The following is a 20,011-nucleotide window of genomic DNA, read 5'->3' on the forward strand; positions in this document are numbered from 1 at the left end:
ACTATAAACACATAAATATTAATTGTCTTTAGAATGTAGGAAGGAGGCCCTATCTTGTCTAAGAGTTATATCTTCAAATGAAAACACAAAAAATATATAGGTACATAATATAGTACCTACCGAGCATAACACTGCCTTAGGCAGATGTCGAACATAGATACGTTTTTGTACGTTTTTGTTGCATTGTGATCCCAGGTTATAATTAATAATCACACTAGCATAGCAAGCCTCTTGCATATGCATATGCAAACACAATAAAAATATATAAAAACACAAGACTCAGAGAAGGTCACTTACAATCTAATTAGTAGCTTAAAGTAGGTAGACATCAAGCATTGGATAAGAAAATGAGGATGTATCTCAAAGATGTTATCGAAATAGGCAACGAAAAGAGTGTGAATAGATATCTTATACATTGTCTACTGTGAGTTGTGACGTAATTAATAACACAGCAGAACCAGTGGGTGACATTGAGTAGCGTATGTTTATGCAACATCGCAAGCTCCTACCACCACTAAAGTTGCCGTGGCCGTCGCAACACGACCGAGAGAGGCTGCCACTAGAAGTCGTTTTTATTATACGTTTATTAATTTAATTTTATATCAATTTGTTTCTTCCTTTATCTAGTTGTTTTGCCTAATGCAAGATGTTTAAAATATATTTTATATTAACGTTATTTGTATGTAATGGGTACGGTTTGGAAAATATTGGTAAGTGATTTTGTAAATGTTGTATAACTTTAGACTCATGTTTGTATTTTTTTGCAATAGGTGTTCGACAGTAAATTGTAATTTGTAATATATTTAAAGTGTTATTATTTTTTATGTACTTAAAAAAATCCAAAGTTCTAAAAAGTATTTTTCCTTGCAGATAATTATTTAAAAATATGTAACAGAAATTCATTGGAAGTTAACGAGTGTCTCATAGAAGCAGTGCATAAGGGAGTAAGGGACTTCGCTAGTGGAAATAAAGATTTGGGACTGCCCCCATTGGACCCTTTCCTACAAAAAGAACTGAAAGTAGAATATAAAAATAATCAGGTAAGTTCTGCATAACTTAATCACTAGACATCGGATTATATGCACTAACACAATGCCAAAATATGCATGCAAATATGCACTAAAAAAGGCCGAAATATGCACTAAAAACGACTGATATGCCTAAAATATGCACATAAAAATCAAAAAAAACCTTTATTATTTTTATATATTTAAATCAAAGATTGTACAAAAACATTGAAATTTTCTTGAAATTGAGTATAGTTTTTGTGCCAATATATAATTAAGCATTTTTATCAAATTTTCGAGCGCAAATTTGTGACGTTTGTCACCCGCGAGCCCAGTGTTGCCACCTTAACCCTTTCCGGGCTAAATCTAGCCCTTTTTTGGAATTCAACCCGTGTTTTACGTTTTTAGCCCCAAAAGGGTAATCTAGCCCTATTTTGAATGGCTCAAAATTTACTTAAAATGGAGCCCATTTTGTAATTTTTTGCCATTTTACCATGCCAAAATAGGGTTTGTTTACTCGCTGATCGTTCTGATTGGCTAATAAAGGTTAGTCGACCAATCAAAACTCCCGCTACTTAACGATTTATGCACGAAATATGCACGATTGGGGAAAAAGGCTAAAATATGCACTAACGCCGTAATTAGAGAGTTTTATGCATTTGCATATGCAAATATGCAAATCACTATTAAGGTACTCTATTAAATATCCTATCTTATTAAATAACAAGGATGTTCTGGCAAAAACGTTTAATCCATACTTAATATTATAAATGCGAAAGTAACTCTGTCTGTCTGTCTGTTACTCAATCACGCCTAAACTACAGAACCAATTTTCATGAAATTTGGTGTGGAGATATTTTGATACCTGAGAAAGGACATAGGCTACTTTTTATCCCGGGAAAATGACGCAATCCCGGAAATCCCACGGGAACGGGAATTATGCGGGTTTTTCCTTGACTGCGCGGGCGAAGCCGCGGGCGGAAACCTAGTAAAAAATAAAATAATGAATACATCATTTTCTGCTAATTAATTTATCTATTTATCTTATCAAAGCGGGCTTTATAGGATTTGTTAATAAAAAAAACATGAAAATATCGCATATAATTCGTACACTATAATAATGACTTAGGTGGCCTGGAAGAAATCGCTTTTAAGCGATAAGGTCACCTTTTGTACTTCGCATCCATACAAATATATATTAATACTGTACATTGTAATATTAAATGGTGTGGTACAATAAATGATTAAATAATAAATAAATGACTTATTTGACTCGACGACTTTGAGGCTTCGACTGCTGAATGTATCTATGCAGACAGGCGCGGACCCAGCCTGAAATCTTGGAAAATATTTTGAGTCCGTAATTTAGACTTTATTGCCACAATACTGAATTTGATTAGGTACTAATTATACATAATATAACAAATAGAAATAATATTGTGATAATATTCTCTACTTTACCGCACCTGTATGCAGTTTACTAACACCTACTACCTACCTACGGGATAGTGTGCCAGGGTGGTTGAAAAGTTATTCTATTTAAATTAATGCAGAAACATGATAGTATTACTATTCTTTCTTAGTGGGATAAACTAAACAGCTTGAAAGCAGAAAAATTCCTTTAAAATGTAGAGATTTCGGGTGGAGCTTGATTGGTAGAAAAAAAATCATATAGATATCTGAATGGTTCAGTAATGAAAGAATTATGTAGAAAAAGTAAACAGAGTTACTTTTGTCTTTATAATATAGTTACAGGAGCTACATCACATCTAAAAATTACTAGACTGTTATCTCTATCTATTCGTCCACCTATATTTTCGATAAATTTTATAATGCTGTTTTTTATATATATTTTTCTGCCATTAAACTAATACGTTAATTATTCTAATCGCCTATTATTAATTATTCAACGTTATAAGTGCAGAGTTCAATAATAACAACATGACATAAACTATAAATTATCAACCTGTAGAATATAGGTAGACTATAGATTGACCGTATATAATCACGTATAATCTACTAACTAATGCGTAGCCCTGACCATGAGATTATAGTTCACGGGCAAAAAATTCGCTCACGTGCGAGTGATTCTAATGTAATCTAAGATATAGGATGTTTTTTTTACACTGCATACCTAACATACGATTTGACTAAGCAATAAATAAATTTACTTATGAAATGTGCTATTATTAGCTTCAGAGTAATTTTTGATATATTATTGGTTTATGGTTATTAATTGTTATAATAATATAGTAAACTAGCTGTTGCCCGCAGCTTCGCTTGCGTGGAATATATAAATTTTCATGGTATAAGTTTTCATCCCCTATTTTACCCCTTTAGGGGATGAATTTTATAAAATCCTTTCTTAGGGGACGCCTACGTTATGACATCTACCTGCATGCCAAATTTGAGCCCGATGCATCCAGTGGTTTGGGCTGTGCGTTGATAGATCACTATATCAGTCACCTTTGAGTTTTATATATATAGATTATCGTAGTGCCTTACTTGTATTGTTTGATAATAAACATATACTTATATTGATTATACAAAATAAGAATCACTTTTACACACCAGCCTTCAGCTCTTCTCCGCCTGTTTTAACAGGTACCTGCCTACATAATCCTATATAATATTTTCCATTTTTTTATCGATCCTTGGTATCAAAATTAAATTAAGGTATTTTTATTGATCTCGGAATATTTGATGTTCCAAAGGTTTTCAATTCTGAATACTGATACCTACTCCTATTGATACTGATATGCACCTTTAATAAAACAATTTGCGTAAAGCCAAGCCTTGTCGTGGCGGGGGGGCTCAGTACCTGTGTTGCAATCCAGCATCTTGGGGAAGCTAATATGGAATAAACACGTGCCACTCCCGATTCGTTTTTAATTTAAACCATACGGGAAGTGGCCCTGGAGTAGGCATATAAAACAGGCGGGTGGAGGTGTATCGCCGTATCCGCCCCTGTGTAAATATGCGAGAAGAAAGCACACGGTGCACCTTGGAGAGGGTCTCGAGAAGACCAGTGGCTGCAATGCAGCGGTGGATGGCGGTCAGCGAACCGCGGCGCGACGGACTTAGCGCGAGGATATCTCTAGCTGGGTTACGGGGCCTCGGCACCCCGTCGGGCAAACTGTTACCTCTAGCGTGTGACGTTGTCATGTCTAGCGGCACGCTAGAGACCAGGGGGCTCGCCTTAACCGGCTGGCCTGAGAGGAAGGTGACCTCAATAAAAAACCCCTCTATTTCGGCGTTGGGGCGCCCCACAGGGCCTAAGCGCGACGTCGGATTCCTGCTTTCTCATTGGAGGTAGGTGGCTTGGCGAGAGGACCAAGTCGGAGCGGCCAACCCCCGGATACCGCCCGCCCTCCGGGGTGTAATAGGGTTACCCGGGTACAGGGGGCACCACCCGGATGGACCATATATTTCCCCCATACTCGTGGGACTAAAAACACAGTCAAAATGAAACCCCAATTCGAAGAAAGAGGAGATTTGCCGAGAGAATCGGCAACTGGAAAATGCAGTGTGGTACTGGAGCGTATGTCAGGCGCTACCCCTACACCCACTGAAGTTGGAGGAATTGTCAATCGTTCGTATATGACGACGGACGTAGCCGTGGAGTCAGACTCGTCTATGGCGAGTATAAACTCACGGGTTACTATGAGCCCCCTTGCCCGCCGAGAGGCTCTGTGCACCCCTAGCAAGGAATCGCGTTTCTGGCGCACCCGTAAGCGCTCGCGATTGGAAGATGGAAGTTCGAGCGATACCACCATCCCATCTTCCTCTGGAAGACCTCGCACTGGCCTTCGCAAGGCACACAGAGTGGAGAAAGCGGCCCAAGCTGAAACGGAAACCGGAGCAGCCGCATCCGCTTCGGCAGAACCAAAAACAAAAGCTATGCGGTCGCCATCGATAGCAATTGGTGCCAACACAGCGACAGAAGAGGCTAGGAAGAGGATCGAGGCAAATCTCGCAATTGTCGAAAAGATTGCCAAAGCTTCTAACCACCTCAAGACCACGTACGTAGCTGACTTGAGAGGTGCCGCCAGGGCGATTAGGGAGGACGCTGATTCCCTCGCCTCGAGAACTTTATCTGAGGAAACAAACACGCTCCGCGCCGAGAATGAACGTCTGCGTATAAGGCTGGATGTTATTCAAAGCGAAATGCGGGAGCTGCGGCTGCTCATACATCGGGGCTCTGTTGGCTCTATGCAACCGGCCGAGATGCCACAGGATTTCGAGGCTAGGATGATGCGCCAGTTAGGAGAGCTCATTGATACGCGGCTAAGGAACTTGGAGCCACGACCGACTCCGCAGCAGCGACGCCTCTCCAGTGCTACGGATGGAGGAAGAAGCCGGGCCGTTGACATCCGACAGGACAGTCGTCCTGAGGTCTTAAAGGATACGGGACCAAGGCCACAGAAAACCAAGGCGCTGTCCATGCCGGCGCAGAACGTGGCGCAGGACAGGCATGAGACTGAGATAAAGGAGGGAGGCAAAAAGAAGAAGAAGAAGAGGAAAGGATCTGGGAGTGAAAACCGAGCGGTGGAATTACGAGGCGGGGGATCTACTCCTGCCTTATCTCCCGCAACGGAGGCTCCTTTGTGTAACGACGCGGAGACCCCAACGGTGCCCACAGCCGATCCTTCTGACGAAGGCTGGTCAGTTGTGACTAAGAAAGGCAGATCAGGTGTGAATAAGACAGAACGAGCTGGTTCCGGAAAAACCGCGGTTGATAAACGGAAGATATCTCACCAACCCAAGCTATCCCAACCTTCGCTGAAGGCCCCACGATCTGCTGCAATCGTCCTAACAATTTCATCGGATGCACAGGCTAACGGCGTAACTTACGCCACAGCTATCAAGGAGGCGAGAGCTAAAGTTGACCTCAAGGAGGCCGGAATAGACTGTGTAAAGTTTCGCCAGGCGATCACAGGAGCCACAATTATCCAGATTCCTGGGCCCGGTAGCGGAGAAAAGGCTGACTTACTAGCAAGTAAATTGAAGACAATATTTAAAGACAAGAACATCAAAGTCTCAAGACCAGTGAAAATGGTGGACTTACGCGTTTCAGGCCTAGACGCGTCCGTTACTGCGGACGATTTAAAGGACGCCATAGTAACAAGGGGAGAATGCCTGGTTGACCAAATACGTGTCAGCCAAATACGCCAAGATAGAACTGGGCTTTATGGAGCGTGGGTAAACTGCCCTGTAACAGTGGCCAAAAAACTTACCGAGACACGCTTTCTCGTCGGATGGGTGGTGGCAAGAGTAAGAGTACAGGAGCCTCGAGAGTTGCGTTGCTTTCGATGCCTGGAAGTGGGGCACGTGGCCAACCAATGCGCTGTGGAGTGCGATCGCAGTCATTTGTGTTACCGCTGCGGGCAGCCAGACCACAAAGCTGCCAACTGTACCGCCAAGCCTAACTGTGCAGTATGCATAGCAGCAGGCAGAAAAGCAGACCATCGCTTGGGCGGTAATGGCTGCGCTGCTCCTAACGTTAAAGCGCCAAAAGCACGGCCTAAGAGACACGTTGCAGACTCCCAGGCTGACGGAGCGACTATGGAGGTAGTAGAAACCACCGCAGCATAGGATGGCGCTACGGATTTTGCAATCCAACCTGAACCACTGTGCCAGGGCCCAGGATCTACTGATGCAGAGCCTGGCACAGTGGTCCATACACATCGGAATCTTATCGGAACCTTATGCAGTTCCATCTCAGCGGGACAACTGGGTTGGGGATCTCGACGAGGTTGCTGCCCTTATCATAATGCAATCGGAAGGATCACCTCAAATCTGTGCGTACAAGAAGGGTCATGGATGTGTAGCCGTGAAACTGACCGATATGGTTGTAATCGGAGTTTACTTCTCACCAAACAAAACGCTCGCTGAGTTCGAAGCGTTCTTGGGGGAAGTAAACACTATGATTCAATGGGGTCGCCCTCACCAAATTGTCATTGCAGGGGACCTAAACGCCAAATCTGCGTTGTGGGGTTCCTCTACCACGGATGCTCGCGGAGACATTCTTGTCGAATGGCTCGCAGCTCAGAATCTGGTCCCACTCAACCAGGGCACCGAGAATACTTGTGTGCGCATTCGGGGAGGGTCAGTCGTGGATGTTACGTTTGCGAGCCCCACCCTTGCTTATCGGGTTCGTGGTTGGAAGGTTTTGTCGGAGGTGGAGACTTTGTCGGACCACAAATACATCCGATTTGATGTTGTGCAAACTACATCAAATCTATATGGGCACAGGTCTGCGCCTGTCGAATCTGGCCCGAGATGGTCCCTCAAAACACTGGACAGACAACTACTTGAACTGGCGTCTATAGTTGGTGCGTGGTGTCCTAAACCGGACTCCATAAACGTGGACACAGAGGCGGAATGGTTTGCGGTAACAATGACCCACATATCAGACGCCGCGATGTCTAGAGTTAAACCATCTCCGCCACATAATAAAGTTTATTGGTGGTCACCTGAACTTGCGCGGCTTCGCTCAGCCTGCGTTACCGCCAGACGTCGTTACACTAAATACAGACAAAAGAGGAGGCGGGCAGACTACTCCATTGTTGGGGAATCTGAGCGGTATGCCGTATACCAAGATGCTAAAAAGGCCCTTAGAGAGTCCATAGCGACCGCGAAGGAGAGGGCATGGGCCGAATTGCTGGAGACACTGAGCCTTGACCCCTGGGGGCGCCCCTACAGGCTGGTTATGAATAAATTAAGACCTTTTGCCCCACCAATAACAACTAGGTTGGAGCCAGCATTTCTTAAAAAGGTTGTGTCTTCCCTCTTCCCAGGTCGAAATTCAGCGGAGCACTTGGACCGAGGCATTGATCAAGGAGATCTAGCCTGCACGAGTCCTATCCCGGACGTAACCCTTACCGAATTGGATGCGGCGGTGCAACGCCTGAAAAGGAAAACTACCGCCCCGGGGCCCGATGGCGTGCATGGAAGAGTGTGGTCACTTGCCCTCTCACATGGACTGGCCCAACGATTCTGCCAACTAATGACAGAATGTTTTAAGAACGGGAGGTTCCCAGAACGATGGAAGGTGGGTCGCCTTGTTCTACTTAAAAAGAGTGGCAAGCCGGCCGATTCGCCATCAGCCTATAGACCAATTGTCCTGTTAGACGAAGCTGGCAAGCTCTTCGAGCGTATCATTTCCAGTCGTATACAAAAGCATCTTGCGCTAACAGGACCGGACCTCGATGAAGCCCAATATGGCTTTCGGCGTAGGAGGAGCACAGTAGACGCCATAGCCCGTTTACGAGATATTAGTGAAGAGTGTGTTTCCCAGGGCGGGGTCGCATTGGCAGTATCTTTGGATATTTCCAATGCGTTTAACACCTTGCCTTGGGACAAAATTTTAGACGGCCTTGCTCAACACCATCTACCATCCTATCTCCGACGCATTATTCGTTCGTATCTTGGTGGACGCAAAATTATCTTTCCAGGGCAATGTGGCTGGGGTAGCCATAGGGTTGCATGCGGTGTTCCACAGGGTTCTGTTCTGGGACCTCTCCTGTGGAACATCGGATACAACCACGTGCTACGAGGCGTGTTGCCGCTAGGCGTTAGCACCATTTGTTACGCCGATGACACTTTGGTCGTGTCTACTGGGCGTGACTTCAGAGAGGCACGACTCCGAGCTACGGCCGGGGTGGCACAGGTGGTTGCTAAAATAAAAAGTCTGGGGCTTAAAGTAGCACTTGAGAAGTCGGAGGCCATATGGTTCCACGGCCATCGGAGGGCTCCACCAACTGGGGAAGAGATTGTGGTAAGCGGAGTGCCCATCCGAATTGGGCCCAGGCTGAAATACCTCGGCCTGGTGCTTGATCCGAGATGGACATTCCAAGCTCACTTCGCGGCACTGGCTACAAAGCTCAACACCACGGCAGCGGCTCTCTGCCGCATCATGCCGAATATTGGAGGGCCGAGAGGAGCATGTCGCCGACTCTTTGCTGGAGTTGTTCGCTCACAGGCGCTGTACGGATGCCCAATATGGGCTGACAAGCTTTTAACGCGCAACACTATTGTGCTGAGGCGGTCGCAGCGAGTGATAGCCATAAGGGTTGCAAGGGCGTACCGCACCGTTTCGTACGATGCGGTGTGCGTTATAGCCGGGACTGCACCCTGGCACCTCGAAGCGGCCGCCTTGGCGGAAGTCTACTGGCGCAGAGCGGAGGCAAGAGGGAGGGACTTAGATCTGCCTCCCGAAACACTCGAAGGCTGGAAGCGGGAAGCTCGAGACGCGGTGTTCAGAAAATGGGCTCACGAACTCAGTTCATCATGCGTGGGTGCCTGGACCCTTAGCGCGATTAGTCCAGTGCTTAAAAAGTGGGTAGAAAGAGGATGGGGGTCACTCAGCTACCGACTGGTGCAGGTGCTGTCGGGGCATGGATGCTTTGGCAGCTACCTGCATAGGATAGGGCGTGAACCGGCCCCCTCCTGCCACCACTGCAGCAGCCAACTTGACACGGCTCAACACACGTTGGTCGAGTGTCCAGCATGGACAGCCGAAAGGAGGCCTCTCGAGGGCTTGCTGGGTACAAACAACGAGTTGAACCTGCAAACCCTCGTGAACATGATGGTCGCTGATGACGCGAAATGGAGTATTGTCGCAGCCTTCTGCGAAACAATAATGAAGGCGAAGGAAGACGCAGAGAGGGCCCGGGAAAATGACCCAGCGTCGGATCCTCTGCGTCGGCGTAGACCGGGCAGACGCAAACGTCTATACGTCCAGCGTCAGCCCTGATACAAGAGCCAAAACAAGCACAGGGGGGAGGTTTACGTAGAGACGAGCATACTATAGTTATGCTCGCTGCAAGTAAACCGGCCCCCCCCTGCGACAGAAGGCGGATAGCCCGGTAATAGGGCGACGTTATCATTAAACGATACCGTCGCCTATTGTCATGTATGGGCCGGAACGAGTCGCCAAGTTGCGGCAATCACCATGTAGGCGGTGGGGGTACAAGGCCTAGCTGTTAACCCCTGCCGCCGAAGGCGAACGGTGGCCACCGTTGGGTTTTAGTGGGTATGGCTTTTGCGAGTCCCACATACCCCCTCACACAGAAAAACTGTAGAGGGGGATGCGTAAGTGCATTTCCCAACGTAAAAAAAAAAAAAAAAAAAAAAAAAAAAAAAAAAAAAAAAAAAAAAAAAAAAAAAGGTAAGGTGCTGTGGTTGTTGTGACCTACGATGTTGACAACAAAATTTCTCCAGGATGCTTGATACGCTTGACAGTTGACAGTCAATAGACTAATTACCAACTCCCTTTGGCGAGACTAATTACCTTGTTCACAATGGTTAATATATACCGTACAGAGTAATAGGAAGCAATTATATTTCTTGTTTTTCCTTTACTGCAATAAGGTCTAACTACCGCCTAACCATCGGTCTAACTACCTCGTGCAATAAAAGCAATACCTACATGCATAGGTGTCATCAGATTAAAAAAAACCGGAAAAAGAATAAGTAACTAGTTACCTTAGTTTACTATGTTAAAAATTATTATTTTCGTCTCGATGGGGTCGATAATCTGGCTCTGAGTAGTGAGTAACACGCCAATATTGCTTTATCAAAACACAAATCTGATACAAATAAAAAATTGTGGTTATGTTTTATTTATTAATAATTCCAAGGTGAAACTGTAGTCGGCCTCCCGACGTCCGACGATTATTATAGGAAAAAAAAACAATATCAAAACAAAATCTTCATACTACCTAATTAATAATTATTTGATTGTTTAATGTTTTACAATAATAACAACATGACATGTTTTGATTGCTAATTTTAATTTACAAACTGAAAAATTTTATTGAATTATTTTTATTAATTTTTTTATTGTCTCCTTTTTAGATTGAAGCGAAAATGAATATGTTCGATATTTATGTAAGTGGCCTCAGCACGTCTTCAGTTCGAGATGCAAGGTTTGGACCTTTGTATATCATAAATATTATAATTATCTATTATTTACTACCCACCGCAATTTCTTGAAGTTATTATGATATTTTATTCTTCATTTGTTTTAAGGTTTTTATAAAAATTGATTTGTTTTTTTTAAACCGAACTAAAATTGTAAGTTTTATAAACTTCATGTTTGGTATTCACATAATGCCATATTATGATGTTTTAATGCACTAATGCAGTGAAGTAAATCAAAACTGATTTGACTTACTTTACTGATTTGATTTATTTATGTGTCAAAGATGGTCCTTGATGAAAAAAAAAACACACACACACACACTTATAGCAGTCAATATGTTGCATCTGCAGTAGTTGTACTTAACCTTCGACAAATAAGCACGTATTAATATATTTTATACTGTCGGAGGTTGTATTTTGAGATATTTCTCGTTATGCAAATTTAAAAAAAAATGCATTTATTTATTTTCAATCCTAAGCTTTTATGCATAGTTACGCACACATGCAATACATGAATGTCTGCGATTGTCGAAACGATAAAAATTATACGAATCAAGGATAACTTCAGTGTCGTAAACATAATATAGGTATTATGCACTTACTGTACTGTATACGTATAAGAAATACACTATCAATATTTAAAGATTGCGAATTAGACACCAATGTAAAGCTAAATGCTAATAGTAATAATAATAAGGGCGTAGGGATGTGACGACCCCATCGCCCACGGTTGGAATATCTATTGTCTATGTGACAATAGATATTCCACCCGTGCAATCAGTCAACCCGCAGGACACCTTGTGGCGGGGTGTCGGGGAGTAGCGACCCCGCGGGAACCGAGTGCTCCCGGGGGAGGCCCCTGTCTTCATCTCCGGCTTGCCTTCACCGGCCGGTCGGAGTGAAGCCTGACGAGGACAGGACCCCCACCTCTGGCTTGCCTTAACCGGCCGGCCAGAGTGGAGTCGCGAGAGCTTTTAGCTCGAAGGGTGGATGCGAATCGTAAGTGGCGAGTGGGCACGTGATGCTGGACCCTCAGGGAGCGCGTGATCGTAGTTTAAAGTCCAGGGACGCCTCTCCATCCTTAGCTGCTCACAATATGTTGCCCCCTTGTCGCACTATTGCAGCGACTTATTTCGGGGGCCCATACAGTGAGAGGGCGAGTCACCACCTGCCAACATATTTTTACTTTCTTTTAGTAGAAAGGCAGGTACCATAGTTTCCCATAGTCCCCAGTACCAGTCCATTTAGCATCCCAATCCATAGCCCAATTATTAAATTTCCATACCCTGCAATAGTCCTACATCGGCCGCGGACTGCCTAGGGCTGTATCTCTATAGTGCAGTCATGGGCAGGCTGCGGCTGGTGTCCCCCAACACATTAAAAGTCTCAAAGGGCCTCTGCGTGTTGGATCCGTGTCCCCACGTAAGCCTTCCAAAGATCCGGGTACCGTCCTTCTGGTGGTACCCGAGTATTATGGAAATGAGAAACATAATAATAATAATAATAAGGGCGTAGGGATGTGACGACCCCATCGCCCACGGTTGGAATATCTATTGTTTACGTGACAATAGATATTCCACCCGTGCAGTCAGTCAACCCGCAGGACACCTTGTGGCGGGGTGTCGGGGAGTAGCGACCCCGCGGGAACCGAGCGCTCCCGGGGGAGGCCCCTGTCTTCATCTCCGGCTTGCCTTCACCGGCCGGTCGGAGTGAAGCCTGACGAGGACAGGATCCCCACCTCTGGCTTGCCTTAACCGGCCGGCCAGAGTGGAGTCGCGAGAGCTTTTAGCTCGAAGGGTGGATGCGAATCGTAAGTGGCGAGTGGGCACGTGATGCTGGACCCTCAGGGAGCGCGTGATCGGAGTTTAAAGTCCAGGGACGCCTCTCCACCCTTAGCTGCTCACAATATGTTGCCCCCTTGTCGCACTATTGCAGCGACTTATTTCGGTGGCCCATACAGTGAGAGGGCGAGTCACCACCTGCCAACATATTTTTACTTTATTTTAGTAGAAAGGCAGGTGCCATAGTTTCCAATAGTCCCCAAATACCGGCCCACTTAACATCCCACTCCATAGCCCAGTTCATTTTGTTTTCCACATCTCGAAATAGTCCTACATCGGCCGCAGACTGCCTAGGACTGTATCTCTATAGTGCAGTCATGGGCAGGCTGCGGCTGGTGTCCCACAACACATTAAAAGTCTCAAAGGGCCTCTGCGTGTTGGATCCGTGTCCCCACGTAAGCCTTCCAAAGATCCGGGTACCGTCCTTCTGGTGGTACCCGAGTATTATGGAAATGAGAAACATAATAATAATAATAAATTCTTTATTTGAAAACAGAAATACATGTGTACATATGCAATTAGATTTTGGGATAACTTACATATAATTAAAACATAAACCGTAGGTTAATTGCGCTATTTAAACAATGTCTCCTATACTAGGGAATGTCCTGTGTTACAGGAGACATTTATCCGTCCGTTGATACAAATGATATACCTGATTATTGTAACAATTCTATTTTACGCAAGTATCACTTTAGCCAAAGATTTGGTGAATTTAAAAAATATACTCTTTAGGAAAAAAAAAAAAAAAAGAGAAATTGAACTAAAAATCTAAAAGAATTTAAAAGAAAGGATATACGTATTGAGTGTGTGTGTGTGTGTGTGTGTGTGTGTGTGTGTGTGTGTGTGTGTGTGTGTGTGTGTGTGTGTGTGTGGGAGTGTTCGTGTGTGTGTGTTTTCTATTTTGTAGTTTGGATTAAATAATATAGTGATCTAACAAGTGTTCACATTCATCATAATTAAGATCTAGAAGGTAATTAGTTAGGTTGGACTTACATTGTAATGTGTTCATGTTGTGTATATTAAGTGTCTTATTTAATTTATTATATAGATGAGAACTTAGGAATTCGTAATGTCTTTTTGCAAGCTTAGTATTTGTATATAAGACTGGGCATATCGGCGGGGGTCGCCTCTTATCTGGGAATTTACTTTTAGTTGCGGGAAGGCTTTTATGCTTCTTCAACATTGCCCGGAGTATATACATTTTGCGCACTGTAAGTACCTTAAAGTCAGTGTATACTTGTTTCGTTGGGTATCTGAAGGGTTTGTTGAGAAGAGATTTAATCACTGCTCTTTGAGCTCGTTCAGCTTGTAGAATATTGTTTTTCGGAGCACCTCCCCAGACAGTGATGCAGTAACCAATAATTGATTCGCATAATGCGGTGTACACTATTTTAAGAACACCTTTATTGGCAGGGATCCGTAATTTTTTAAAAACGAATATTAACTTACGTATTCGCGAAGAGATGGCTTCAAGGTGCTGTTTCCAGGATAGGCAAGAGTCTAACCAGACTCCGAGATATTTTACCGAGACGGCTCTATCTATGGATATACAATTGCAGGTATTTACTCTTTCGCACGAGTGGGCTATAATTTTGAAAGAAGGTTCAGGTGGAATAGCAGATATTTTACTGGCAAAGGTAATAAATTTAGATTTTTTAATATTTAAGGTCAGGAAGTTTGAAGAAAGCCAATTTTGAACAACACTTAAAGCACCTTCCGCTCCTTTCTTTGCCTCATCCCAGTCACGGCCACTCACTAAAAGTACAGTATCATCCGCATATGCTATGATACGTGTAGAAGGATAAGCAAGTTGGCAAAGATCGTTAACATATATTTGAAAAAGGAGCGGAGATAGTAAACTCCCTTGGGGTAAGCCAAATTCCAAACATTCTTCAGTGCTGATATGACTACCAATCTTAACGGATTGAGTTCTATTCGAGAGGAAATCTTCTAGTAGTTTGTAAGCTGTTCCCCGGATACCAATTCGCTCGAGCTTTTTTAGTAGGATAGGGATAGAGATAGTATCAAAAGCTTTGGACAAGTCGAGGAATATGCCAATACACTTAAGTTTGTTGTCGATATTTTTAACTAAAAATTCTAGAAGTGCAGCGACTGCATTTTCTGTTGACATGCCCTTTCGGAAACCAAACTGATTGTCAGCGATGATTTTATATTTCTCAAGGTAGCTATTCATGTTCTTGTATATTATTCTTTCTAAAATTTTGGAGATAGCAGGCAGTACTGAAATTGGTCTGTAATTATTAATACTATCTCTATCCCCAGCCTTGAAAACCGGATGTACGATGGCCTTTTTGAGAGCTGTAGGAAAAATACCCGTAGTTAAAGCAAGATTACAGATGTGTGTGATGGGAGGTACTAGTTTAGGTCTAGTAGCGTTAAGTAATTTGGGGGTAATGCCATCCCACCCAGGGGCACTATCAATGCGGAGGTTACTTACTATACCATCAACTGTATTTTCATCGGTCTCCAAGAAAACGATCGAATTAGGCATTGAGCAATTTAAACTTAAGTTTGTAAATTTGCGTTGACTTGTTGCATCTATTTTATTTGCCATATTTTTTCCTACGCTGGCGAAGAAGCTATTTATAGTATTAACTGATACCAGGGGGTTACTATGCATGTTGAGAAGTTCAGTGCATGATGAGGTACATGAATCCTGATCTAACACGTTACGGACAGCTCCCCACATTTTTTTAGTGTCCTTACCGGCCTCGACGAATAATTTTTCTTCGAACTCCCGTCTTACTTTTTTGAGTAGGTTGTTGCAGAAGTTACGGTAACGTAAGTATGTTAATTTTAAAGTAGTATTTTTAGGGTTTTTATTTGATTTATAATGCATCCTGTCTCTATTGCGTATACATCTGAGAAGGCCAATTGTCATCCACGGTTTTTTGAGTCTAAGCTTAGAGGGAATAGGTCTAAGTATAGTATTCTTAGTCAAAATAGGCGAAAGTAGGTGGAGTAGTCTATTCATGGCTGTGTTAGCATCCGTACAACTGAGAACACTCGATAAATCGCATTGTTGAATATCATGAACGGTTTCTGTAAAATTTAAGTGGGGACGATTAAAGTGAGTGATTTTATTAGTCAATTTTATTTCTAAGTTCAATAGTAAAGCCGAATGATCAGTTATAGATGTTTTTAGTATAAGAGATGTGGGAACATAGGTTGACTTTATAAATATATGATCTAGACAATTATCTAACCGAGTTGCGAGGTGGTGAGCTGGAAGAAGCCCATGCGAGGCCATAAAGTTTAAGTAATGATTTGATCGATGATCACAGTTATTTGGAGTGGAGAGAATAGGCACGTACTTAGAGTACTAGATGATCCCTGTGATGGGGTAGAAGCAGAAGATGCTTTAGTCTAGGATTATTATGTACATTTTTACTTGTTACAGTACCTACAGTTGGTACCTACTCTGTAGTAGTTATGGTAGTAGAAAAGTATTAGAAAAGAATTGCCTCAATAAGTTAGGTATTAGGTAAGAAGTTACCATTATTTTGATTACAAGTTTTTTTTAATTACAACCAAAGAGAAGCTTATACCTAGTATTATTATAATAAAAAAATCTTATTAATACAATAACAAATCTATCTGAATATCTAAACATGCCTTATGGTTGTGATAGTTATAATAATTTACCTAATATTTTTTAGACTAAAGGCGGACGAAGAGTCTTTCCATTTGGAAGTAGATATGTTTACCCCCGAAGTATTTATCAAAGGAAAATACGAAGGAGGTGGCAGTTACAATTCACTCAAGATCCTTGCTAATGGAGATTTCAATAACACAATGAGTAAGTATCATCATATTGGGTCCATGGTAACATCTAAATATAGTTAGTTTAGGAGAAGCTTAATCTGTGGTTTGGGTGGGTGGTGCGAGCTTTTAGAAAACTAATCGACACAGTACAGTAGACGACCGACCTACAACCATTTTTTGGACAACTGCGTTTGTTATATTAAATTATGGGTTATTTGATAGAAAAAGCCGACATTTTATAGACATAATGAGATACATATACTGTATACATACTTTATTATGTAACTAGCTAACCGCCCGCGGCTTCGCCCGCTTTGTCTAAAACCTAATAAATTATATACTAAAACCTGCCTCTTGAATCACTCTATCTATTAAAAAAAACTGCATCAAAATCCGTTGCGTACTTTTAAAGATTTAAGCATACAAAGGGACATAGGGACTGAGAAAGCGACTTTGTTTTATACTATGTAGTGATTAAGCAATTACTATAAGCTCACGATTAAACTTTTTCATGTTAGGTATAAATAATGTTACTTAAATTTAATACAAATAATAATACAGGTAAAAGATAATGGTCTGTATCCTGTAAATTAAAATAAATATGTTCAAAAATTTGATACAATATAAGAACTTGCTATGAACATTGAACAAGGTTGTTTTTTGTCGTGTAGCTCCGACACATGAGTTGAATTAAAATTATGTTGTTAGCATCATAATACATATTATACAGTATAGTTTGTAAATATGTTTGTGAAATTAAATTAAATTGTTAAGACCCACAGACAAGTAGGTATTGTATCATATCACACTGTATAGGTACCTACTAAAGTACTAAATACGTTAGTATACATATGTATGGTCGATACATTTGTAAGTTTTGGATATCAATAATTTATTACAGACAGAGTTACTTTCGCATTTATAATATTAGTTGTATACGTAGTATATTATTATTAGTCTGTGATATTAGTATGGATTATATTTTACAAACGTCTTGACGAAAAAATGAGTTAAAATAGTATAATATTAGGTAGGTATATCCACTAATAATTTAACATAACTCTTAGATATATGTTATAATAATTCCACGTTATCTTTTTCAGCTGATCTAGTCTATACGTGGAAATTGGACGGTAAACCTGAAGTTATAGATGGAGTCACATACATAAGAATTAATTCGTTTTACATGCGGCCCGATGTCGGATCTATGAAGACTTACCTTTCTAATGAAAACCCAGACAGCAAACCCTTAAGTGAGTATTATATCAACAAAAAAAGAAAAATATAATCAATATTTAAATTAAAGGACACTGAGTTCTTGGGAGATATCTTTTTGAGGGTAGACAGAAATAGATTCTTAATTCATTGATTTATTTTACTGTAATAAGCTATAATATTTATTTTAACTTATTTTGAAGTTATTAATACATTACTACATATTTCATTATTTTATAAACACTTTTCTACATAAAATAATAATCTAACTCGTTATTAGGATACTACTTTGATATGAAGGTGGTAAATATTACTATAAAGTATGTATACAATATTATAGTTGCAATGAATATTCCGTCTCGATCGTTTTTCATGATAAGTTAATAGGTATTAATTATTATTTTTACGTAACATGAATACCTAACTGCTAATATCTTCACCGCAATTTGCTTTACCAGTACCTACTAAAATAAATTCGTAGTAAAAGTTTAAACAAATGAACCATTGTATTTTATAGCTATTTTATTACTTAATTGACTATACAATAAACATATTGTATTATATCCCTCATAAAATTTGTTTTTAAAATCGTAATTAGCACCATCGTGTGATGTTTGAATAAGAATTATTAAGATGTCTATATCTATAGAGTATAGACTATACATTGATTAGAATCTTTATTTCTATAAATATCTATGAATAAGTACATTTATATTTTTTTTAAAGCGGAACTTAATAAATTAAGACTACTTAACCTTGAATGTCCTTTTTATAAGCATCTATTGGTAACGTTTATCTACATAAATATATTTAATGGAAAATAAATTATTCGATAAATGTTTCAATTTGTAACCCAAAATGCTTTCTTTTTACACATAATGTTGCCATTATAATCAATCAATAAGAGGCTTATATTTTTATAATTCAAAAATGTGCGTTGTTTTACATTTCGGAACAAGGTGTTGAGTTCAACGATGTTGAGCTCCGTAATCTTTGAAATAAAACAAAAAACAACCGGCAAGATTTTTTGTGAGACTTTTTTGTGGCAATCAAGCTTTAATTACGATAGGCCTTTATGGTTGAATGTTACTAAAAATAGTTTTATTTTTCGTAGCGTATCTAAGTACTTACCACCTACTAGTATTATATTATCTGCGCTACTTATAGTACTACTAAAACCCCAGTTTGGGTTTACCGCTACATTTTTTCATTATATTTTCATTTTTTCTCCATTATTGTTCATAAATATTAATGAATTTTTTAAATCAAAGAAAGTGGAGAATGATAAGGGCCCATTTGTAGCTTTAAAAATTGAAATTGCATATAAAGTTGATGGAGTTGTAGGTACCACAGTCCACATCGTCCACATCGTAATTCGTAGACCAAAGAGTAAAGTAATATAAGGGGTCGTAAACGAAAACTGTATGTCTGCCCCTAGGTTTATTGCTCTGTGGTCTGCCCTTTATATCTATTGCCCTCCCAAAAATACTTATCTATTGGTATTCTTCTAGGTAATTATTGTTTATGGACATACTAAAATAAAATTAACTTTATTTTTCAGCCGAACTGGGGATGCGAATTACGAACGAAAACTGGCGTCTTCTTTATAAAGAAATGTTACCCTTCGCTCAAAGTAACTGGAACAAAATTGGAACACGCATAGCCAATAAAATATTTTTAAAAGTGCCTTACGATACCCTATTCCCAAATAAATCGTAGTTCATTACATTAATATAATAAAGAGTTGTTGTAAATTATTTAATAAATATTTGATTACAAGAAGAAATTCCTCCTTCATTCATTCCTCATTGAAACTATAATGTGCTAAAAGTTATTTGTAAGTAAAAATCATGAAATGAATTAATAATGAGGCGAAATCCACCAAAAAGTAGTGTTTACACTTTACTTCTTCTTCTTCTACATGCTCAGGTATGTTTTATGTCGATTCCTGTGTTTTTTCAGCATTGCTATATTTTTTTAAGATGCTAACTTCAGCTTCTGTCTATGTATCGTAAGTTATCGAGATCAAATGAAATATCACTATTGTTACTTTCGTCACTTTCATAATCTGTAAATAAAGCCAACTGAAATATTATATAATTAATGAAACATTACAAACAGACAGATTATATCACAATATGAAAAGAGCTATAAGAGTAAGATCCCAGAGCCGCCAGACTTCACCTATTTTCTGACGGATGAAATGTGGACGATTGGGTAGTGTTAGTATGT

The 20,011-nt window shown here is 40.8% G+C and overlaps 1 protein-coding gene across 1 annotated transcript; it reads left to right on the top strand.

The window, feature by feature from the left end:
* Nucleotides 1-494: 494 nt before the first annotated feature.
* On the top strand, nt 495-19,565 carry LOC123690731 (circadian clock-controlled protein daywake-like). Its single transcript, XM_045634830.1, has 6 exons — nt 495-710; nt 871-1,040; nt 10,869-10,939; nt 16,459-16,598; nt 17,668-17,817; nt 19,341-19,565. Exons 1-6 carry the CDS (start codon nt 647-649, stop codon nt 19,496-19,498), a joined length of 753 nt encoding a protein of 250 aa, XP_045490786.1. The 5' UTR covers nt 495-646; the 3' UTR covers nt 19,499-19,565.
* Nucleotides 19,566-20,011: the final 446 nt, after the last annotated feature.

Source organism: Colias croceus, chromosome 1, assembly GCF_905220415.1.
Source record: "Colias croceus chromosome 1, ilColCroc2.1".
Classification (NCBI taxonomy): domain Eukaryota; kingdom Metazoa; phylum Arthropoda; class Insecta; order Lepidoptera; family Pieridae; genus Colias; species Colias croceus.